The sequence below is a fragment of the Platalea leucorodia genome, assembly GCF_965183815.1.
Source record: "Platalea leucorodia genome assembly, chromosome: 2".
NCBI lineage: Eukaryota > Metazoa > Chordata > Aves > Pelecaniformes > Threskiornithidae > Platalea > Platalea leucorodia.
This window is the reverse complement of record NC_138824.1, coordinates 65,706,974-65,727,859: the sequence shown is the minus strand read 5'-3', so window position 1 is coordinate 65,727,859 and position 20,886 is coordinate 65,706,974. Positions and strand designations below refer to the sequence as shown.

The 20,886-nt window shown below is 36.8% G+C and overlaps 1 protein-coding gene across 1 annotated transcript in view; it reads right to left on the bottom strand.

The window, feature by feature from the left end:
- The window catches only part of ATP11A (ATPase phospholipid transporting 11A), a 131,861-nt gene that overhangs the window by 65,366 nt on the left and 45,609 nt on the right, over positions 1-20,886 (bottom strand). The window contains exon 2 of the mRNA XM_082330564.1: positions 1,220-1,342. Coding sequence (XP_082186690.1) covers positions 1,220-1,342 — 123 coding nt within the window. The remainder of the gene's footprint in view (positions 1-1,219; positions 1,343-20,886) is intronic.

Below are 20,886 nucleotides of genomic sequence, written 5' to 3'. Positions count from 1 at the left end.
ATATAAATTAACGTGTAGAGCACAGGATTTCCCACTGTACTAGTTTAACTGTATTCCATCTGGATTATTTACTGCATTGCCTTTCAAACATTCTGTCTAATCAAAGATGCCTAGATACTATGCTGTTGGTTATTATACTGTCTTTGAATGAAGTACAGAAAGAAGGTAGTAAAAATAGTAGCAAAGGAAGGTAGTAAAATACAAAATTTCACATCAGAAATGAGGCACAGTGAGAAAAACATGGGGTTTATTACAGCTAGGCCATTATATTAATGGATGGCAAGTGTTCAGATCCACAAAGATAAACACTCAGTTCCTTGAGATCACAATGCTACCAAGGTTCTTAAAATAAGTCCGTGGATCTGAGCCACTGTTCAAAACAAAGTTTTCCCAGTAGAGGAGCTATTCTTTTGAATTCATTATTTCATAATTGGTTGAAGGTGTGTGCTCATGAAGATTAAAATCTAAGCACATTAAAAACTTGAAGTTCTTGGGGTGTTAGCCATACAATAAGCTGCAAATGTTCAGTTTTGAACATTGCAGTATGAACCTTTGGCTAAAAGCAAGCCAGTCAGTCTAAACAGGTGGAGAGTACCAACAAGTCAACAGCTCAAAGCAAGCTGCTGAAGCTTACAGAAAGATTTACTAGTTTAAAAGTGAGGGACAACTGGAAAGTTTCTAAAGGGCACAAGTGTATCGCAATACCAAGAGTTTAAGAATGATTCGCTTGTACGTGTATAATAAAGAACATTATTTGTATGGGGTTTTGTTACTATGAGTTTTTGAAGGGAATGGCACTGTTATTGTGGAGATACCTTCATTTCTTGAGCCCTTATATTGATAATACTATTTCTAGTACTTTGAGGTATTGCTTTAGATGACAAAGAATACAGTCTTTCCTTGGGAAGGTTTTCTTTACTCCAGGGTTGCCCCAAATGAAAATTGCTTTCTTACTCCTTTGTGGAAAAGCACAGTATCACTCTTAAGACTTTACTATGTACTACAGTAAACATTGGAGAAGTCATTCTATCTCTGTTCACGTTAGAAGCAATTTGGTTTTGTGCAAGAAACTCGAGATGCCTTCATTTTACCTTTGCCAATCACGGTAAAGGAGAAATATATAGGAAGTATAGGAAGAAAATCTTGTAGGAAATAAAATGAACACACAAAGAATAACTTAAGCTGATTTATGTAAGTGAATGAAAGAAAATACTACTACCTTTGATGAGACTATTCGGTTATCTGGAAATCTCTGTGGAATGTATGCTTCAGTGCCTGGAGGTGGTTCACGATGCCCAACATAAATAGTCCGACTGTCCACCCAATTCTCTTCTCCAGCACACTATGGGGGAAAAACAGTCATCATGTCAGTTCACTCAGTATTTCTGCAGTGAGATGAGTCACACACTGAATTAACTAATCATGTGTCTGATCATCAACACATACATAGCCATCAGCGCGTGACCCCTCACACTTCTCTGTATAATCTCAAGACCACTAAAACACACAAACCTAAGTCAATTAGCAAAACTCTGCCTTAATTGCACTGCACTTTCCCTTAAGGCAATAAAAGGGAATCCATGAAAATTACTATTCTGACTTTTTAGTTTTATAATTGAAAAAAGAAGAATGGCTTAAGATTTTCTCAGTCAAATTAGATATTTAGGAAGTGTTTATGTGGTTGCTTCTCATTTTACTACTGATAAAAAAAAATCAGTGGTAATTAAAGTGTTTATATATATATGACAAGCACATCTCATTTTTAAGACTAGCCAGCCATAACTTGGTATTTTATTTGCAGCAAAGTGAAACTCCATGCTCTCTGAAATACCAGTAATAACAATTTCCCCAGATTGAACAAGCTTAAGGACTTTTGGATTGCCAAGAAAAGACCTCAGCTTGTCAACTCAGATCCCGTGTTCTTTAACGGAAGCTGTGCCTGCACGTAGAAAAATAAAGTAGGAGAGACAAAGTAAAATGTTGTGATGTGCACAACTTTCTTGGAGGTGGGGGGAACATCAAAAATATAGGAAGAAAACCTATTGAATCATTAAATACAGAATAGCTGAGTAGTCATGAAGTAAAATATAAAGTGAAGTAAGAGGTTTAAAGAAAAGCAATTTCTGCTGTCCCAGATACTTATACTAGAACTAGTTAAAAAGGACCCTAAATCATTACCAATTCTTGCACATTACAGAAAAATGAAGGCATTATGTTCAGAAGCTACTAAAGGGTAAAATTACAAAACTAGGCACAAAACTAAAAATAAAGGTAAAATCAAAGTTTTTCTTAGCCATTTTAATATGTTATTCAATATGCAATAATTTGAAAGAGTCACTTAAATGTTATATGAAGACAAGCTACTTATAAAGGAAGTAAAAGTGACAGCCATTCTTAAGACACACCAATGGCCTAGTCACAGCTTATGCTAAACTCTAACTACCCTGCCTCATTGGGAGTGCACATACAACATTTCTCACACATCAGATCCTTCTAGTGTGGACCTGAAATTAGCATGTGGGTTAGTTTAAAAATTACACCGATTTTGCAGCCAGACAGCTCCTCCCATATCACTGATTGGGCTTGTCACAACTCAAAAAGCAAACTGCCATTCAGCCCACTTCGAAGACCAGGCTGGATTCTTTCAGCAAGCCAAAATATTTTGGAAGGAAGTAAAGCAGTGAAAATGTTTCCATATTCCACCTTCCTTCTATGCCAAGAACAAAATGTGGTATCTTTTATCATTTATTGGAACACAATATATTTTATCTTGTCAGTGCACCTGAATGTACAATGCACCCAAATGATTTATGGACACTGGTGCCAAGTAATACTCCTAGAAATGCAAGAGAGGGCAAGATACTCCTGAGTAGTAGATTGAATTGTACAACCTTTATTAATTTTTTGTTAGGAAGGACATTCCAGACATAAAAGCAACACAAAGATTACTCCTGATTACCATTAAGTGCCTGAGTTCAGCGATGATTGCATAACGGGCTAATGGGAATTCAACGCATGAACCTTTGAACATCAAGAAGAAATCCCTTGGCTTCTCCTTCCCTCTACACAGGCTCAGCCTGATAATTTCTCTCTTATATTTATTATAAGCCAATCTAAGACAGCTTGACAAGGACATTATTAGTTCAAAAAAGCATTTTTTTTTTTTTAAATTTCACAGTATAAACTGATCTTTATCATGACTCAGTGAAAACAGTCCTCTGAAATTACCTATCAAGCTAGGAAGTACAAAAGACATACCTCTAAACAGCATTCTCCTGTATTACTACCAGTTTTTAAAGGTCTGATGGCCCTGGAGTATTGTGTTAACACTAAGGTAAACCAACTTAATGTCACAACCTGGAATTTGTATCCCTAAAGAAAGGCTCTATAAAATTTACTTTAAGCATGGACATAAGATCAAGACAATCTCTTCTGTTAGCTTAATTGGATCTGGTATTATCACGAATTGATAAATTCGCTACAGAAGTACAAAACCATATCTAACTTAATTTTAACTATCTGCTAGCACAGAACATTTTTTATTTTTCGGTATGTTAATAGAGAATAGAAAACAAATACACTTTACTAACCCAATTCAACAGCTTCAAAACACCAAAACATTCACAGTCCAAGTGTAAAAATTTAGCAGGGAAGAGTAAAGCTATGTTTTTCAGTGACATAAAAGTGCAACACAAAGTAGCATGCCTTATTCAGTATGAGCACAAGGAAATTCACTTGCATGAAGCAGAAAGATGCTTTTAGGAAAACAGTACTATAAGTCAGGACGCATGCCACTTAGAGAAATCAAAACACACCAATTCAATGTCTGGTAATGCTAACCTACAAAGCCAAACACATTCATCCAACAATTCTTTTAATGTTCAGGTATTACATATGAGAGATCATTTACAGTATGACACCAGCATAACTGAAAAAAGCAATCTGATGCTGCTGCCAGAACAATGAACTATATTCACTTTTTTTTTTTTTTAAAAAAAGTTCTATTGCTCAAGCCCATTAAGGATACATCCAAGAAACCATAAATAAGCGTTAGCATTATCTGCTTCTATTTATAGTATAAAGCTCAATGTACTGAGACCTAGTTTCATTGGCACATCAGTGAAGAAGCATTACTTAGCTTTTACTCTTTCAAGCAGGGTCAGCAATACAGATAGCAAAGACCAGCAAAAGACTAAGTCATTTTTACGCAACACTAAATAGAGACAGTTAACAGGATTATACCTTAATGCATGTATGAGTTCAAATATTCATGCAGCTTATTTTTCCAATTTAAAAACTAAACTGAAACTAGCTTGAGATTCACCTTCATGCTACTCTGCTAATTTTTATCTAATTTAAATAAAAATATATTATCTGAAAAGACAAAGGGGTTGGTATTCAACAGGTGACAGCAAAAGGATGATAGGAAGATACTAGCTGTAGCACCTGGGAAAGTAACTGATCTTGAAAGATTCCAAGTATTTTTAGTAAAGAGATTTGACTTATGGGTTGAAAATCAGTGGAAACATTGAATGACATTTCCTGACTCTCCACTTGAACTAGTAATCTGGGCGCAATTAGTAGCAACTATCTTCAGTCTAAAATTATATTCTCTCTCCAAATAATGTAAATACAAACACTACTAAAGTAAGTTAACATGCATTAAGTACAGCTGGAAACTCAGCTAAAATCTGCCCTGGCCAGGCCATAAGTACACTTTGTTGAACGATATTCTCTCCCACTTTTTTGCTAAATGCTTTCTCAGAAAGAGTCATAAATGGATAGTACACTCTAACCACAGATTTGACAGCGATGAATTCTCAGCATCAGGTATAGCCTCGTTTGCCCAGGCTGTAAGTCAAGTTCTTTCACACAGAAATACTTTACACTTGTAGAGGCAGGCTTTGCCAACAGCTTGGTGTTTCAATAAAACGCTACTATTTGATCTCAATAAAGCAATTAGCACCACTGTTAAAATTGCACACCAAACACACAGCTGCTTAATCACTTTGGAGTTTTAAGATAACAGATACTGACAGGCTATTATCACTCAAAATCTGCATGAAGAGCTAATGGCGCACAGTGTGAGAAGACTTTCGCATGTAGAATATTTTGCTCATATTAATTGGATACGTTACAACAGCTCTGCACTAGAAAGTACCCTCAGTTTCTAATTTTTCATCCAGCAGAGAGAAACAACTTCAATATCTCAGGAAGCTGTAATTCACTGAAGTGAAAAAAATAAACTCATTTTCCTTTCTAATATCTTAAGCAAACTGTCTTCTGTATTTATCATATACTATTTACCAAACCATGAGATCATATAATCTTGTCTTTGTCTTCATTTGTCAAATGTACTGAGTACCTGTTCTTTTACAGTTGACTCAGCACCATTCTGCAGGTAAATGTGCAGCCACCTTCCTATGCAAATGATGGCACAGTGTGCAAATTTTTACCTAAACTTTCCAAATTCAATCAAATCCACTGTCCTTTTAAAGGTAGATCTGATCTATAAATCATAAAAAGCAGAATCCCTCTAAAGAAATAAAAAAGTAATCTACATTTCCTGTAATTGCTAGCCAGTAAAAGAGATTAAGAATTGAAACAGCCCCCTTTGCAAAAAATCTCATGAATTTAGATGTATTTCTTTGTGGAGATAGAGGGGTGAAAAATCTCGTCCACTTAAAGGGTCTTAGTAAGATTCTAAATGTTAGGCAAACTCACTAAGACCTATATAAGACCTATAGAGAGAGCATTTAAGATCTACATTTCGTTCACAGCATCATATCAGCCCTCCATATGAATGAACCAAGCTCAGAATGAAGAGTAAATATAACTTTAAAAGCTGTTAAGACTGGTTCTATATGTTTTATATGAATATAGAATGGCACAGATAAAGTAATTCAAACATACAATTATCAGATAAATTCCCTATCAGGTTTTATAATCTCAAAATGGACTACCTCAATATTAGGTACTGTAAACAGAAAGTAAATTATTTCATGCACCTATAAGCCGTATAGGTATATGCCATTAAGCCACTAATTTAACGGAACACCAAAATGCAGCACTTCAGAGGCAACCACAAAAAAACCCAATAAAAAACCCAAAACACACACAACAAAAACAAACAAACAAAAAACAAACAAAACAAAACAAAAAACAGAACAACTCTCTCCCAGAAACTCCTATGACTAATTAACACATTTCCTCCCGGAGATGTTGCTGTCATGGGATCTGTTGCCTTATACTGTTGCTACAGAATACTTACTACTGCATTTCTTTTCAGCAAATGCATTTTAAATCCCTACATGGTGATTTTCATCAGAAATAACATTTGAAAATAAAACTCTCCCAATACAGTTGCCTACAAATCACACAGTGTTGGAGTATATGCAGAGGGAGAAGAAAGAAGATAATAAACATGCTTTGACTTCAAATAAGTTACTTTATTTATGAATCTCAGGCAAGCGATGTGATTAGAAGCAAAGCGAGGTACCTCTTAACTACAGAAAATGGTGCTAGGTCCACAAGTAAATTTTCTGACTAAGGCATATACCATTTGGTGGATCCTGGTTTTCTGATCCTTCTTGCCATCTCCTGCAAGGGTCTTGCGCATGCAGGCAGAAGGGGAAATGGCTTCATAGCAATAGGCTGCGTAAAGTTTTGTGAAATTGCTTGAAGTTGGAAAGAGGACATGCAGAAATATGATGACAGAATCATGTAAAAGTTCTGTAATTCACAGCGGTTAGAACAAACATTCTGACACAATAGCAAATATTCCAGTGTCTGTAAAATACTTAATGTTTCTATATGTGTACTCAGTATAAATTTATCTCAGCCTTCCAGTTCATGCCTCCTTGAGCACTGTACTTAGAATAAAAGGTTTCTGAAGCTATCCTAATACAGCTATATTCCAATCATGTCACATCAGTTTGCACAGGGACACTCTAACATAGCGCTTTGCAGACAGACCAGTTTTCCTTTCTGATTTCCAGTTTGGATCACCTTTAACTGAATTCCACGTACTCTATACTTGAGCGGTTGAATCATTCGACTTCATGGATGACAAGGTGATCTATATTCCTCCTAAAAAAAGTTACAGTAATTCTTTGTTTCAAATATAAAAAAACTAGGCCAAGTTACTCAAGCAAGATTAAGATCTTTCATAAATGGTCAATTTAAACTCCAAATATTAGGTATAGCTATTTGCGATGCTCATGCTTTCTCTTCAAGAGAAAGAATCTTGATTAGTTTCCCTGTTTATTTCCATGAAAAGTAGCAATAAAAGTGATACAGACAAAAGTCTCCCATTCCTTTCACACATGCAATCTTCAACTAATTTCAAGGAATCACTGGAATGATGGTAAAAAAGTAGATCTGTGAAATATGTCAATTACTGGACAGTTGGAAAAATGCTTTTGCTTCATTTCTTTCCCTTTCTCCCACTGTACTGATTCTGACACATTTTGCTCCTTGCTGCCAGTGGGACAGAGAAACAGCGTGCCTCCTTGCATGTCTCCCCAGCCCCAGTCAAGAAGAACTGGTACATGGAAATCCTTTCAAGAGTGTCTCACTTGCAATTAGAAAGGCAAATGAGAAACAAACTACACTGCAAACAGAAGCAGTAAGAGAAGCTAGAAGGGAAAGCGTCACATTAAGACACATGATATTTGGCAGCCTTAGTACTTAAATTAATTATAAATCAAGTTTATATCCAAGTAGCTCCAGACCAACAGCTGGAATTAAGGTTTGTGGAGAAAATTTACAGCTTCCTTAGGTGCTAACAAAAGCTGCAAAATAACAAGAGGAACAAGGCAACTAAACACCACAAAGATTTGCATGCAGTGCCAGTCAAAGTCAGAGTATGTGTAAAAATACTTTAAAAGAGAGCTGTACAGATACTTCAGAATGCAGGGGTCTTATATTCTCTTGGATGCCACGAAAAACTTCTATTTGCAGTAATTCATCAAGAAACATTCTAAAGATAAACTTTTCAGGACAGAAAACTAATTGAAATTTTAAAAAATATTATTTTGCAGATTCTAAAGAAACAGGAAGATGAAGGGAGGCAAGTAGCAGATTGTTTTCATTCATTCAAAAATAAGTAATAAAAACACAGATACACCATACTATTTGCTTTCTTTTATATGAAGATATTAAGTTAAGAAAAATAAAGCAAAAATACCTGCTGTCAACCTTTTCAAAAGCACAAGTTAATGCATATGGGGACAATATGCATTGGCAAGACTGACAAGATCAGATGCAACTAAAAGTCATTCCTAAGTGGTGTTCTTAAAGGAGTTTCAGGTTATTCAAAAGGGGACATATTTTTTAGAATATGCTTTAAATTTATAGTGGTAAATTATTCTGCCATCAGCCTTCACGTGGACACGATCATAACTGGCCAGAGTGACCACACCTTCCACAAGGATTTCAGCAAAAAAATGAACCTAATATTCAATTGATTTGCCTATCCTCTGTTGACTCTCAGAAGCGCTAGTCTTCTTTAAGCAAGCACTAAACAAAACTCTGTATTTTGGTACTATACCTACCTTACCTGCAACATGGTGGCAGTCTCACCAGACTCTCAGGCCAAAATCAAGGGGAAGAGTCAAATTTCTGGCCTGGATTCCACAACAAAGACAATGAAAAGATATGGGCTTTCATATGCTTCTTTACACTTAGTACAACGGCTATCAAAATGTCTCATCTATATGTTAGCCAGTTTCTAAACTGTTCAGGTGAGCTATGGACAAAAAAAAAAGTAAGTAGTTAACTATTGCACTCTGCAGTCTATTGACACACAGCTGAGCAGGAGACCTCTCTATTCCTGCTTTCACTAGAGAAATATAATGCAGTTTTCCCACCAAGAAAACATCTTCCTTCTTCCTTGTTAACCCTTGTCATCACATTTAAATCTATAACACAACTTCACTGCAAGTAGTAACCACTCACTATCCTGATGGTCAGTTCTTGTTAGAGTTTAAAAGGATTTTCATTCCTAAGTGCATACAGAGCTAGTGAAACTATGATTCTGGCAGAAAGATGGTGGGGCTGCTTTGGGGTATCAGCACATATTCTAACAAGTCTAACAACTCAAATTGCTGGTCTTGCAGACCACCGAGTCAGTGGCCAAAGAACATCCAAACATTGTTATGTGAACTGTTCCATCCATAATAATCTAGGGCTTTGGTCCTTATGTTATGTATTTGTACTGGAGATTCACCAAAGTATAACTCATTTATACATCTATATATTTTTACATATTTACCTATTTATGCTTAGTTGATACTGAACTACAGTTTCTTAATGAACAGTGACTTACTATTTAACACCTTTTTGGTTTTGTTTTTTTTTTCTACACAAAGACCAATTTAAAAAATACGCTTCCCAGCATGTCTGTAGCTATGCTACCATACATACTTGTGATCAGGCTGCAACCCGATGAGAAGCAACTACCCCAAGAAAAATGAAAGAGAGAAAAAACTATCATATGGGTACTTCAGAAAGCAGTAGAACTAATGTAGTTAGTGTCTTCCACACATATAAGAAGAAACTAAATCCTCAGCAAAATCAGCAGCTGTTGTGTTTTGACAAATTTTCAAATTAAGACCTTGCTCACTTTCTCCAGTCCCCAACTTATTCCCCCTGACTAAGGCCAGACTGTATTGGTCTACGTAACTACCCACAGAAGTAAACAGGTAAGGTACAAATGACAAGCTTTCTCTGTATTACCAGTAAGTTTAATCAACAGCCTGGAAGCCCTGGCGTTAGTCAAAATGACAATATTAATTACTCATAGTAGAAATTCGGCTATTATATTTTGCAATATTCCCTGCAGTGTAACTTGCAAGTTATACATCTCACTTTCTTTTATATGTAATTGGTTTTGAGAGCTATTTAAAAAGTTACATCATAATCCCAGCATACCTATACTTCATCTTGAAGAAATCTCGTATTTATAGTTCAAAAATAACTTGGCTGTTCAGAAGAGCTGATTAATTATATATCATTAGAAGCTACCCAGCATTTTCCTTCATCTCCTTACTTTTTACTGCACACCAGCACCAAATCCCATGTCATGCAAATTCAGTTTGGTTAACACCGACACACAGGCATACACAATTTGATATGAGAAAGGACCCTAACTACAGATGGTTATAAAGGTTAATGAAACATTTATTTGGAGCCATTTGAAAAATTTCCTTTCAACAAATTTCAAACTCTTACATAATTATACAATAGTATTCCAGTACAGCTCTGGCACACTAAAGGAATATAAAATATTAATCTATTCTTCCAACACTGCAAAGCAATGCCATATGTGGAAGTATTTGAGGGAAAATGCCATGTGCCAATTCAAGTAAGAGCTCACAAATAGTATTTTACAGTTTTACCTACTATCATACAGGTGTTGCTGATGAAACATTACATTCAGTCCCCATGCATAATAGTGAAGATCTTTTAAATTTTCCAAAAGTAACAGGCATCAGGATCATAAATCTGACTTCATGTAAAATCTATACTGATGAAAAACAAGAGTTTTAAACTTATAAAACGGCATGAAGGACATTCATTACCTTTGGGTGTTCATGTCAGGAGCATGAGCAAACCTACTTATGGTGCATAAAAAGCTTTATGACACCAATAACCACAAGATTTTGGAATCCCTTTTGTTTCCACTACACTTGAGGAACGTGAATTCCACAAAGATTAAATATTACTTGACAATCCTTTGACGTATTGAGCTTTTTAATATTTTCTTTTACTCTCAAAGAACAGATTTAAGGATTTGCAACTGAACAATATGAAGTACAACAAATATTTCCCAACTTCTTACTTTTACAAACATCAAAAGATTTATTTCAAGAACAAACACTTCTACAGTAACCAGTCAAATATTTACAAAAAGTAAACTCTAACAGTATTTGCTACTGTTGTATTTTAAAAGTTAGATATTCATACAGAATGATTATTTAGCATTACAGATATTTCCTTTGTCATATATCCTCTCAGAAAAATGTAAGCAACACTTCAAAAAATTGGTAAAAAGTAAATGAAATTCAGTTGACTAGTCAGAAGCTAGTGCCAGTTGCTATTAAAAAAGAAAATTCTGAAGAGTCCAAAACATATATTATAGAAGTAATTAAATAGCAAACTTCAGAAGTCAAAGTAGCCAATGCTTAGTAGTCAAAACTGAAAAGGAAGTTCTGTAAACTCTTTGGTAACTAAATTCAGAGAAACTCTAATACCTAACTAACCACCGAACAAGACAGGACACTGGAAATCAAGGCCAGACTTTTGTTTTTTACCATCTTAAATAGTTCAGTGAAGACTGGGTAAAGTTTAAACCAAAATATCATTAGTAACTCAGAGGGAACTTCTCCTGATATAGGAAAGGTGAGGAACACTTACACAAAACACTTTTTCCAAACACATATTCGATGACCTGTAAGGTACTAAAAGTTGGTCCACAATGACTGGCCGTCCTGAGTAGACATTCCATACTTGTAAAACATTACTAATAAAAGCATTAATGATAGGGAACTCATAGTAAGGTCAACACGGTATGCCCAAAACATCTGAAGTCAAGTTCCAGTATACTCAGTACAGTGTCAACAACTATCTCTTGATCAAAAGCAGAGATGGTAAAAATTATTTTATTTTAGTAGAAATTGTAGCTACTTCCCACTTTAAAACATACAGCACACACTCCAGCATTTATCTATAGCTCAACAAGCAAGGTCGTAAATAATGCTATGAGACTGGTATCAATGTAATTATAGAACATGGGGAACATGCTTTTGAAAGCTTTCAATACTCTGCGTACCTCCTTTTATTCATATGTGGAAGAAGTGTCCACATTCCAGCCAGCAGTGTGCTCAGGTGGCCAAGAGGGCCAATGGCATCCTGGCTTGTATCAGGAATAGTGTGGCCAGCAGGAGCAGGGAGGTGATCGTGCCCCTGTACTCGGCACTGGTGAGGCCACACCTCAAGTACTGTGTTCAGTTTTGGGCCCCTCACTACAAGAAGGACATCGAGGTGCTGGAGCGTGTCCAAAGAAGGGCAACGAAGCTGGCAAAGGGTCTAGAGCACAAGTCTTATGAGGAGCAGCTAAGGGAGCTGGGGATGTTTAGCCTGGAGAAGAGGAGGCTCAGGGGAGACCTTATTGCTCTCTACAACTGCCTGAAGGGAGGTTGTAGCGAGGTGGGGGTTGGTCTCTTCTCCCAAGTAACAAGGGATAGGAGGAGTGGAAACAGCCACAAGCTGCGCCAGGGGAAGTTTAGGCTGGATATTAGGAAAAATTTCTTCACCAAAAGGGTGGTCAGGCACTGGAACAGGCTGCCCAGGGAAGTGGTTGAGTCTCCATCCCTGGAGGTGTTTAAAGAACGGATAGGTGTGGTGCTCGAGGACATGGTATAAACGGACTTGGCAGTGATAGGTTAACAGTTGGACTCGATGATCTTAAGGGTCTTTTCCAACCTTAACGATTCTATGATTCTGTGATTCCACGATTCTATGATTCCACTTTAATATATCAAAATTGTTCTGTGCCCTTCATGCAGGAAAGCAAAGATATATTTAAAGAAAATTTTTTCTATCAAGTTTAGAACGGTACTGTACATTGAGATTAATATATTCGGAGCTGCAATGATTTTGATAATAAAGACAAAGGAGGTTATGTAGCTTTGTCTGGGATGAGACGATAAGTGTAATCTCAACTTCCACATGTCTGCCATTCAGCGATACAGAAAAGGTTAAACAACCTTTTGATGTTGCGGGTTTTTATTCAGCAGCAAAAGCATACATAAAAACACAAGAAAAGGCATCTACTTCCAGGCTTTCATTTACTGCTGCGATTTCTTTGATGTGGGGAGGGACGGAGGTGAATAGTTACAACACATCATCCCCTAAAAACAGCTTGTGATGGGATAGTCTCTTTTTGCCATAAAACTCTGTCTCTCTCAGGACTCTAGCAATCTAAAAAATTCCCCCTTTTTTCCCCTAGACAAACATACCCCACAGCATTAACTCACATCTTTTAATGAGTTGGTGAACTACTCCCTAAAGAAATGTTTTGCAGACTTCGAAGGCTGACCTGCCATCCCTTCCCTTCGTCAAAAATAAGCAAATGAAAAATAAGAAAAAAAAAATCTAAACGCATTTTCTTCTCAATAGAAGACCACAAAGGAAACCAACATCAACCAAGAGTACCTTACAGAAGGTTGATAGTCTCCCATACCCCACATATTGGGAACCCCTATTGTAAGTAAACTCCTAGTACAAAGTACATGCTGGCAGGAAACACCTTTATTTAGCAAACTTGAAAAAGCATATATGTACTTGAGGACATCACAGGCCCTATGGGCCCTTCAAGAACCAAGTCGAGATTATCAGGCTTGTGGATAGCCTCTATGACAGATCATCTCAGGAAAAACCAAAAAAAAAAAAAAAAAAAAATCATCTTTAAATAGAAGGAGAATACCTGAGAGGTGTTACTTCAACTGAACAAATCTCAAAAAAAACTTTAAACCAGAATCATCAGGATTACCTATTTTAATCTGCTGTGTGTGACAGGCTAAAGAACCTCCAAATTGAAACAGCTAGGTAATCACAAAAATGGAAAAATATTAAATACTTTTTCCTTTTGCAACATTGTTGTATTTAAAATGTATACACATACTTAATATATGGAGTTATTACAACAGCGAAGAAAATATTTTTGATAGATTCTTTCTTTTCTTACTGTTATCTTTTTGAAAACAATCCCATAGACAGATTTTCTTTTTAAAGATTTAGCTTTTATACTCAATAAAAAACTCATGTATTCCCAGAAAATAGTGTGCCCCTCATCTGCCTCTTCCTGTTTGACTAGGAATTCCTGGCACCAGCCCAAGGAAGAAAAAACAAAACCACAAATCCTCAGTTGCTGCAAAATAGGGTTAGGAAAAGCAATGGGGAATTTTGAGCTAGCTTGTCATGCTATTTTTTTTACATCCCTGTGTCCAGGAAATAAATGAAGATTAAGTCTAAAGTGAATATCCAATACTCTTATTATACTGTAACATATATTACAAATATTGCTTTTTGGAAAATACACAACCATAAAATTTTGTACTTTGATTCACACTTCCTTATTTGCAGATCTTCTCAAATGATTACAGATTTACTGAGCAATATGATCTGACTTCGAAGTTCAATTGAATTGTAAAGCTGTCCACACTCTGAGCAGAGGTTTAGACCAAATGACTTCCACAGATAAGTTTAATTGGTTGCATAAACTGTCAGTCAAATGCCTACAATTCAGTGATTTTAGGAGAGATAATTTTATGCTATGTCTAAAAGCAGCTAACATGAGTTTACTGACTACCAAGCCAATTTCAGCAACAACTGTTTGTAAACACAAGCCTGAACACCCAAGACATTTATTCCATCAGGTAATTTTTTTACCTTAAGCCTTTAAGAACATTGAAAGCCAAAGGTAAAATCCAAATCAAGTCAGAAATCATTGTTCTAGACTCATTTTTTGTTCCCCCCAAAATGCAGTAAAAACCCAGAAGATTCTACAAATCCTACTTCATCCATATCCAAAATATACACTCATAATGAATGAGGCATGTTTGGCTTCTTCAGAAGAGCATATTATCAGTTTTTTAAAATCTGCATGTTTCCAAATGGTTTTGACTACATGCTGCACACTTCAGAACATGCATCCTACAGGCAGGATCAGCTGTCCTGCAGGCAGAGAAGATGGGGCAAGATACCAAAATTATAGTGCCAAAAATAAAACTTCAGGTGATAGCCCAAGGAGTATTACTACAAATGAGGTAACTAATCCTTGGCAGTGCCCTAGTCAGTAGTACAATGTCTTACTGGAGTTATTTCTGTCTACTTCCTAATACTTTCCTTCCCCCCCACTCCACCCCCCAATATAATAAGATTTAATCCATAAATACAAGAGGAAATTTCAGGAGGGGAAAGTCATTTACTTTTGCCTTCTAGAAATAGTTACTCTTCCTTGGTTTTAGGAAGTATTCTCAGACAATTCCTTGGAAATAAAATACAACTATGTTTAATAAATGCAGATGGGAATACCGGGCACAGATCCTGACTTGAATTCTCTTAGGAGGCATAGTACAAACAAAAAAGGAAACTCACCATTTTGTCTTATAAATAAGCAGCTGTGACTAAAACCAAGGAAAGCAGAGAATATTTTCACACTTATTTTACTTTTTAGAATACGACTGCATCTAAGGCCTTGCCACAGCAGCGGTATCGGTTACCATATCCAACAACCACATCCCTGGACACAGATAGCTGTTTTAAGTCTAGTGCAGAGAAAGATGATGAGTCTACTGGTTATCCGGTTAATTTTTTTGTAGTACACATGGCTCCTAAGGGGTCAATTATACCTTCTAAGTTGAATTCAAACAGAGTAACTATTCTGATTGTAAGAGATAATTACTTACTTTGTTTCTTAATGTAAGTTGATTATGTGCTTATGCAAGAGGCTATCCGGTGGCAGCTGGAACGTTCCACTTGGCTAAGCCACTGCCTCTAGTCAACGGGGAACTGTGAGGTGGAAATGGCACTGGACTTTCCTTCTAATGGTAGGTTAAGTCATGGTCACACCAGTTTGACAAGTTCTGGCCCATACAAGGAATAAGGATATTATGTGGCAAGTTCTATCACAAGCGAGTTAAATGTGTTGTTGTTTTGAATAAAAAGAAAGTTTATAACTCTTAAGGAGGTGTATTACAGACAATATTCAAATCATTGAACACTTCAAATTCAAGAACACTGTTTTTTGTGGGTGTTTTGTTTTGTTTTGTACTGTGGAAAGAAAGGCTTGCTATGTCCCAAATATAAAAGTTACGTTCACCTAGTGGCCCTGTAAAAACTGTAGTATTTTTCTTTGAAAGCTGGTTAGATTTCTATAGTAGTAATTATTCTTAAAAGCCACTTTGCTGCAAATCTGTAAATTTAGTATCAAAGATAGCTGGTTTAGAAAACATCTAAATTTTAAGTACTTATGAAATAACTAATGTTTCACTCAAGACCAACAAAAAATAAAAATACCGTTTCTCTACAACAGTGTTATTTATGTCCAACTGATGAAGCTGCTTGCTTCAGATCTACTGAAAGTACATAGAGGTCACAACCATATTATCTATTTTATGTTTGGGTGCATGGCAGAAAAAAATCCACAGTATCACACTCAAAGAACTCTCCTGCATTTCCTCAGGGAGCTGACATAGGATGAACTTTAGAAGAAGAGTTTTCTCTTCATGCGTGTGCACAAAGGGAAGCAGGCTACACGCAATGGAGATGGAAGGGACAAGGTATCATGAAGCAACTCATGCTGGAAAACTTGTATCATCTAACAGATACCCATGCTTTCCAATTAATGCTCAAGCAAATAATTTTCCCTCCCCTTGTTATCATTTTAAATTGTATGCTGCTGACCATTTTAAGGGTCTCCATACTTCAATACTAGCAGATTTAATACCAGGCAACAATTATATTCTAAATTACTCTTTGAAGTAGGGGAAAGTTGGTGGTGGAAGCAGGAGATTAAATAAAGCTGATCAACAAATTATTTTGGGAAACAAATTGTTAAAAACCCAATGTTATTGCTAATTAATTTTCAGCAAACTGGATAAATAGTCCAGAAAGTCCAAATTTGTACTTTATGGTGAGGTGTCCATTAAAATGAACACTTCTACAAGACTCTCCCATCACTAGTTTTGCCTTCAAGTTCATCATGAAAGCAATATCAATATTGCCGATTCAGTGACAAAAAGCACATTTTATGTTTTTTAAAGAAAAATTAGTTACCCCATCACATAGAAAACAATCAAGAGTACAGAAAGAGAAGGAGAAAATATAAACTTGAATAGCTAGTATGACAAACTCAAGTTAATTTGCTTAGCAAACTGAAGTACTTTCAAGGACAAACAATATTTTATATCGAAGCCTGAAACTATTTCATTGTTGAAAACATTTTGAATAGACAAATAGTAAGTATATAAACAGGTTATCTTAAAAAAAATATTATGAAGATTGATTTTAACTTTCAAGGTATTTAAAATCTCATATCATAATACCTTAACACAGAACATGTCAAATTTAGTCAGATCTGGATTTAAAGATGGCATGTGAATTTTGTCAGTGTCATAACTGTGATGCTACTTGCTTTAGGTTATCCATTACATGGAACGTACACTGCTTCAGCACCCTGTGGTTTCATGGCGTGAAATATTAGTTTTCATGTTTCTCTCAATTTAATCAGCGTAAGGTAATCCTTCTAGTTCTCAGATGCTATCTTTGGCTTTTTATTGCACTTTCTCCAACATTTAAACAGACTTCTTAAACGTAGATAGCAGAACAAGGAAGAATTAGCATACCAGTTTCATTCTTAACGGTATAGAAATCTGCTTACTCCTAATGTTTGCATTTTAATGTGACATACTTATTTGAGGCAAGTGAAATATTATTTACAAATCCCTTTGTGCTTTGTTTATACATCTGCAAAAATATGAAACTGGACAGATGGGAAAGTTTTCCTCAAATGGGACACTAGCTGGAAACCTTATGGGTAAAAAACAAAACAAAAACAAATTCCATCTGTTAATAAATATTTTGGTTTCAAGATGAAACTGAGTATTTTTTTCCCCTTTTAATCCCTCACCTTAATATCAACTTCCTTACTTACATCTCCACTCTGAAAGTCTAGGCATTTCTAAATATTGTAAAGATTAATATGGCATTTGATTTGCCAAATACTCAATAGTCAGGAATACTCTCATGACAAACACATAGTTTTGCCTCGATGTCTTGTGAGGTACCCAAGTCTTGGTGTACCTCAGGTATACCTCAAAGATGAAAGGATGCAGAGGGGCCGCCCACACCGGTGAGCTTTGCAAGCTCTCCAGTTCAAAGAAAGGGAACTACCTACACTTCATACTTTTTCCTAATTTATTCACAACAGGATTTGCTAAGCAAATTAAACTGAAGACTAACTGGAAGTGAAGAGCCAGCAAGACAGCAGCTACTCACCATAGCTGTCCCTGGCTGGCCACTTGATGGCTGTCACCGGGCCGGGCAGCGGGGCCCCTCAGAAGCTTCCGGAAGGCTTTGTCAGTTAGGCCCCGGTTTTAAGCGCAAAAAGAAAGCCAACACTTGGCTGGAAATTTAGTGCAGGGCTCCCAAAACGGCAGGAAAGGCACCGAGGGAAGGGGTGGAGGGGCAGCCAACTAGACTTGCTGTGGGGAAAGAGGCAGGGAGCGCCCGGTCGCTGCCGGGGCCTGCACAGGGAGGGTCCTGAGAGACAGGGCAGCGCCCGAGAGCACGCACTCCTCAAAAACCAAAGGTGCGTGTGGACAAAGCTGATGTAGTTTGCTCTTAGATAGCTGCAAAGCCCCTGTTGTAAGACAAAGAAGCCATCAGAGTAAACGAGAAAGGTGAATTCCACCTCTAATCTTACAAGGGACCATCTGTACACTTTTTTTCCTTTTTCTAAGCATTCAGGTTTCACTGACGGAAGTGTTTTTAAAGTGTACACATCTGGATGAAGGAATTGGGTTCATAGGATACTCAGTTTCCTGATGTTAAAAAAAACCAAAACAAACCAATGTATTTTCGAAGGTCTGGCAAAACCAGCAAGTTCCACCTCTGCTGTACCCATGCACCTGCCACCCTGTCTGGCAGAGAGCACACACTACTGAAAATCTGGCCTGACACACAAAATTTAACATCACTATTACCAGACCACAAACGAACACAAGAAACAGGTAAAGCTGTTCTGGAGCCGCAACAGGAGCCGTTGCTGTACAGCATCAAAAAGCCATGACTTTACAGAGTCTGCTGAAACCCTGGCCTCGACCCCGCTACAGGTGATCTCAGCCTCATTTGGCAGTCCCAGGGACACACGAATAACACTGCCATCCAAGAAACAGTCACCATTGCCTCACACATGTGACAAATGCCAGTGTACAGGCACATTTGTTTTAAGCCTCTTTCTCTTAGGGAAAAAACAGACAGGAAAACTGCATCTTCCATACAAAACTGCGGGCACATGATAAAATTCCCACCTGTGGCAGTACATCAGCCACCTCGGTGGCTTTTTGTAGCTAATGGCCACATGGTAACCATCACCATCACCACCAAAAGGTCAAACAACACACACAAAAAAAATCTGTTTATTCCACCCCTTGGCAAGATGAAGATTAGTATCAGCTAAGAAAGCTTGTTACCCAGATCTCTCTATGAGGTTGTGAAAGCAAACAAAGGATTTCTACAAAAATATAGCACTGGAGAGATTCACTAATTTTGAGCTTTATTTACAGGCATGGAGCTATGAAAGTCATCTACCTGGGAAGGTCCCATCTAATGAAATACAGAAATCAAGGAGACAACCTTTGCAAAAAATACTGATTTGCACCAGGGATGCCGTTTTGTGGAATGATTATTGCAACAACCTCTTGCTGTTGAAAGACACTGCAAAGGGTCTTCTCCTTCACTATTCTGGGCTTCTGAAGAGACAGATATTTTCCCTTGCTGTAGAGAATAAATTTTTCCCCTCTCACCTTGTACACAAACGTATGTATTATTTGGAGAAAAAAAAAAATCAGACACATCTTAGCAGAAACAAGAGATATGTTTACTTTTTTTTTTTTTAATAATTGTAATGGTGAGCAAAAGTCATACAATGTTTGGAATCACAAAGAAGCTAATGAAAAGTAATCATTAATCTTTTCCAAGGCAGCCTTAAATTTGCTGAAATGAATATTTCTAGTCCCTGATAAGACTTCAAATTTGCTCTAAATGACCTATTCTATTAAAACTGAGTTAGTATAGAGTTACACAGAATGGCCAAAACACATAATCTAGCCCCATATTGCTACCCAGTTAATCTCCAAAACTTCTATTAGTGTTTTCAGTTCTAAGCACCGTGGACCAGTTCACACCACTGAATCAGTTAAACTATCAACATTGTAATGGATAACAAGAAACAATGCAGTCCCCTCTCAGCATCCAAAAAAGGCGATGCCAATACTACATGTTGCACTGATTTCATCACTTTCTATTTCACATGATAAACCGGGGGGGGGGGGGGGGGAATCAATAACTACTACTCTTGGAAAGTCCTTTCCTTTAAGCAGAATCACAGTTAAGTCAACTGACAATTGAACAATTTGGTTTGAGTTTTTAGAACACATCTAACCTGTATTCATGGCGTTTTAAAACTCATTTACACTGTTCTTAGATTACCTTTGTCTTTTGTCCTGGTACTCAAGTTGCCACAAACTAACGAACTCCCTAAATTAAAGTCTGAAGGTCTTCTGATACTGTATTTTTACTTTAAAGTGCTATACATCTAACTGCTGATAGCATCTTTGATCTTGCAAAGAACTTGCATCTCTCCCATTTCATACACAGCCAACATTTAGCCAGCTTTCTGTTTTGGTCTCTTCAACGTTAGTTAGGCAGTTCCAGTGTGTCTGAAATGATCACACACCAAGAGATCTAAGAACAATCTTACTCTTTTGAAATCTCTCCAAAAAGGCTGTTCCTCTTTTATTGCTAGCTTGTCATTATTGGTTGGTGCCATTTCCTTCACAAATAAGTAGCACTAAAACCTATTGATTTGAGAAGTTCCGCTTCAGGAAGCTCACATTAAATTCAGACGAATGACGAAATTTATTGGATTGTCCCATCACCTTAGTTCAAAAATTCTCTAGGTTACAGAACAAGGCTAGGCTAAGAAGAGAAATCACCTTGGTGATTCCTTAGAATTAATAAATAAATAAGAAGGCCCATATTAAACACTTATCCTTCAAGTCACAGCAAGTAATAGGAATCAATACACAGCAAATCTAT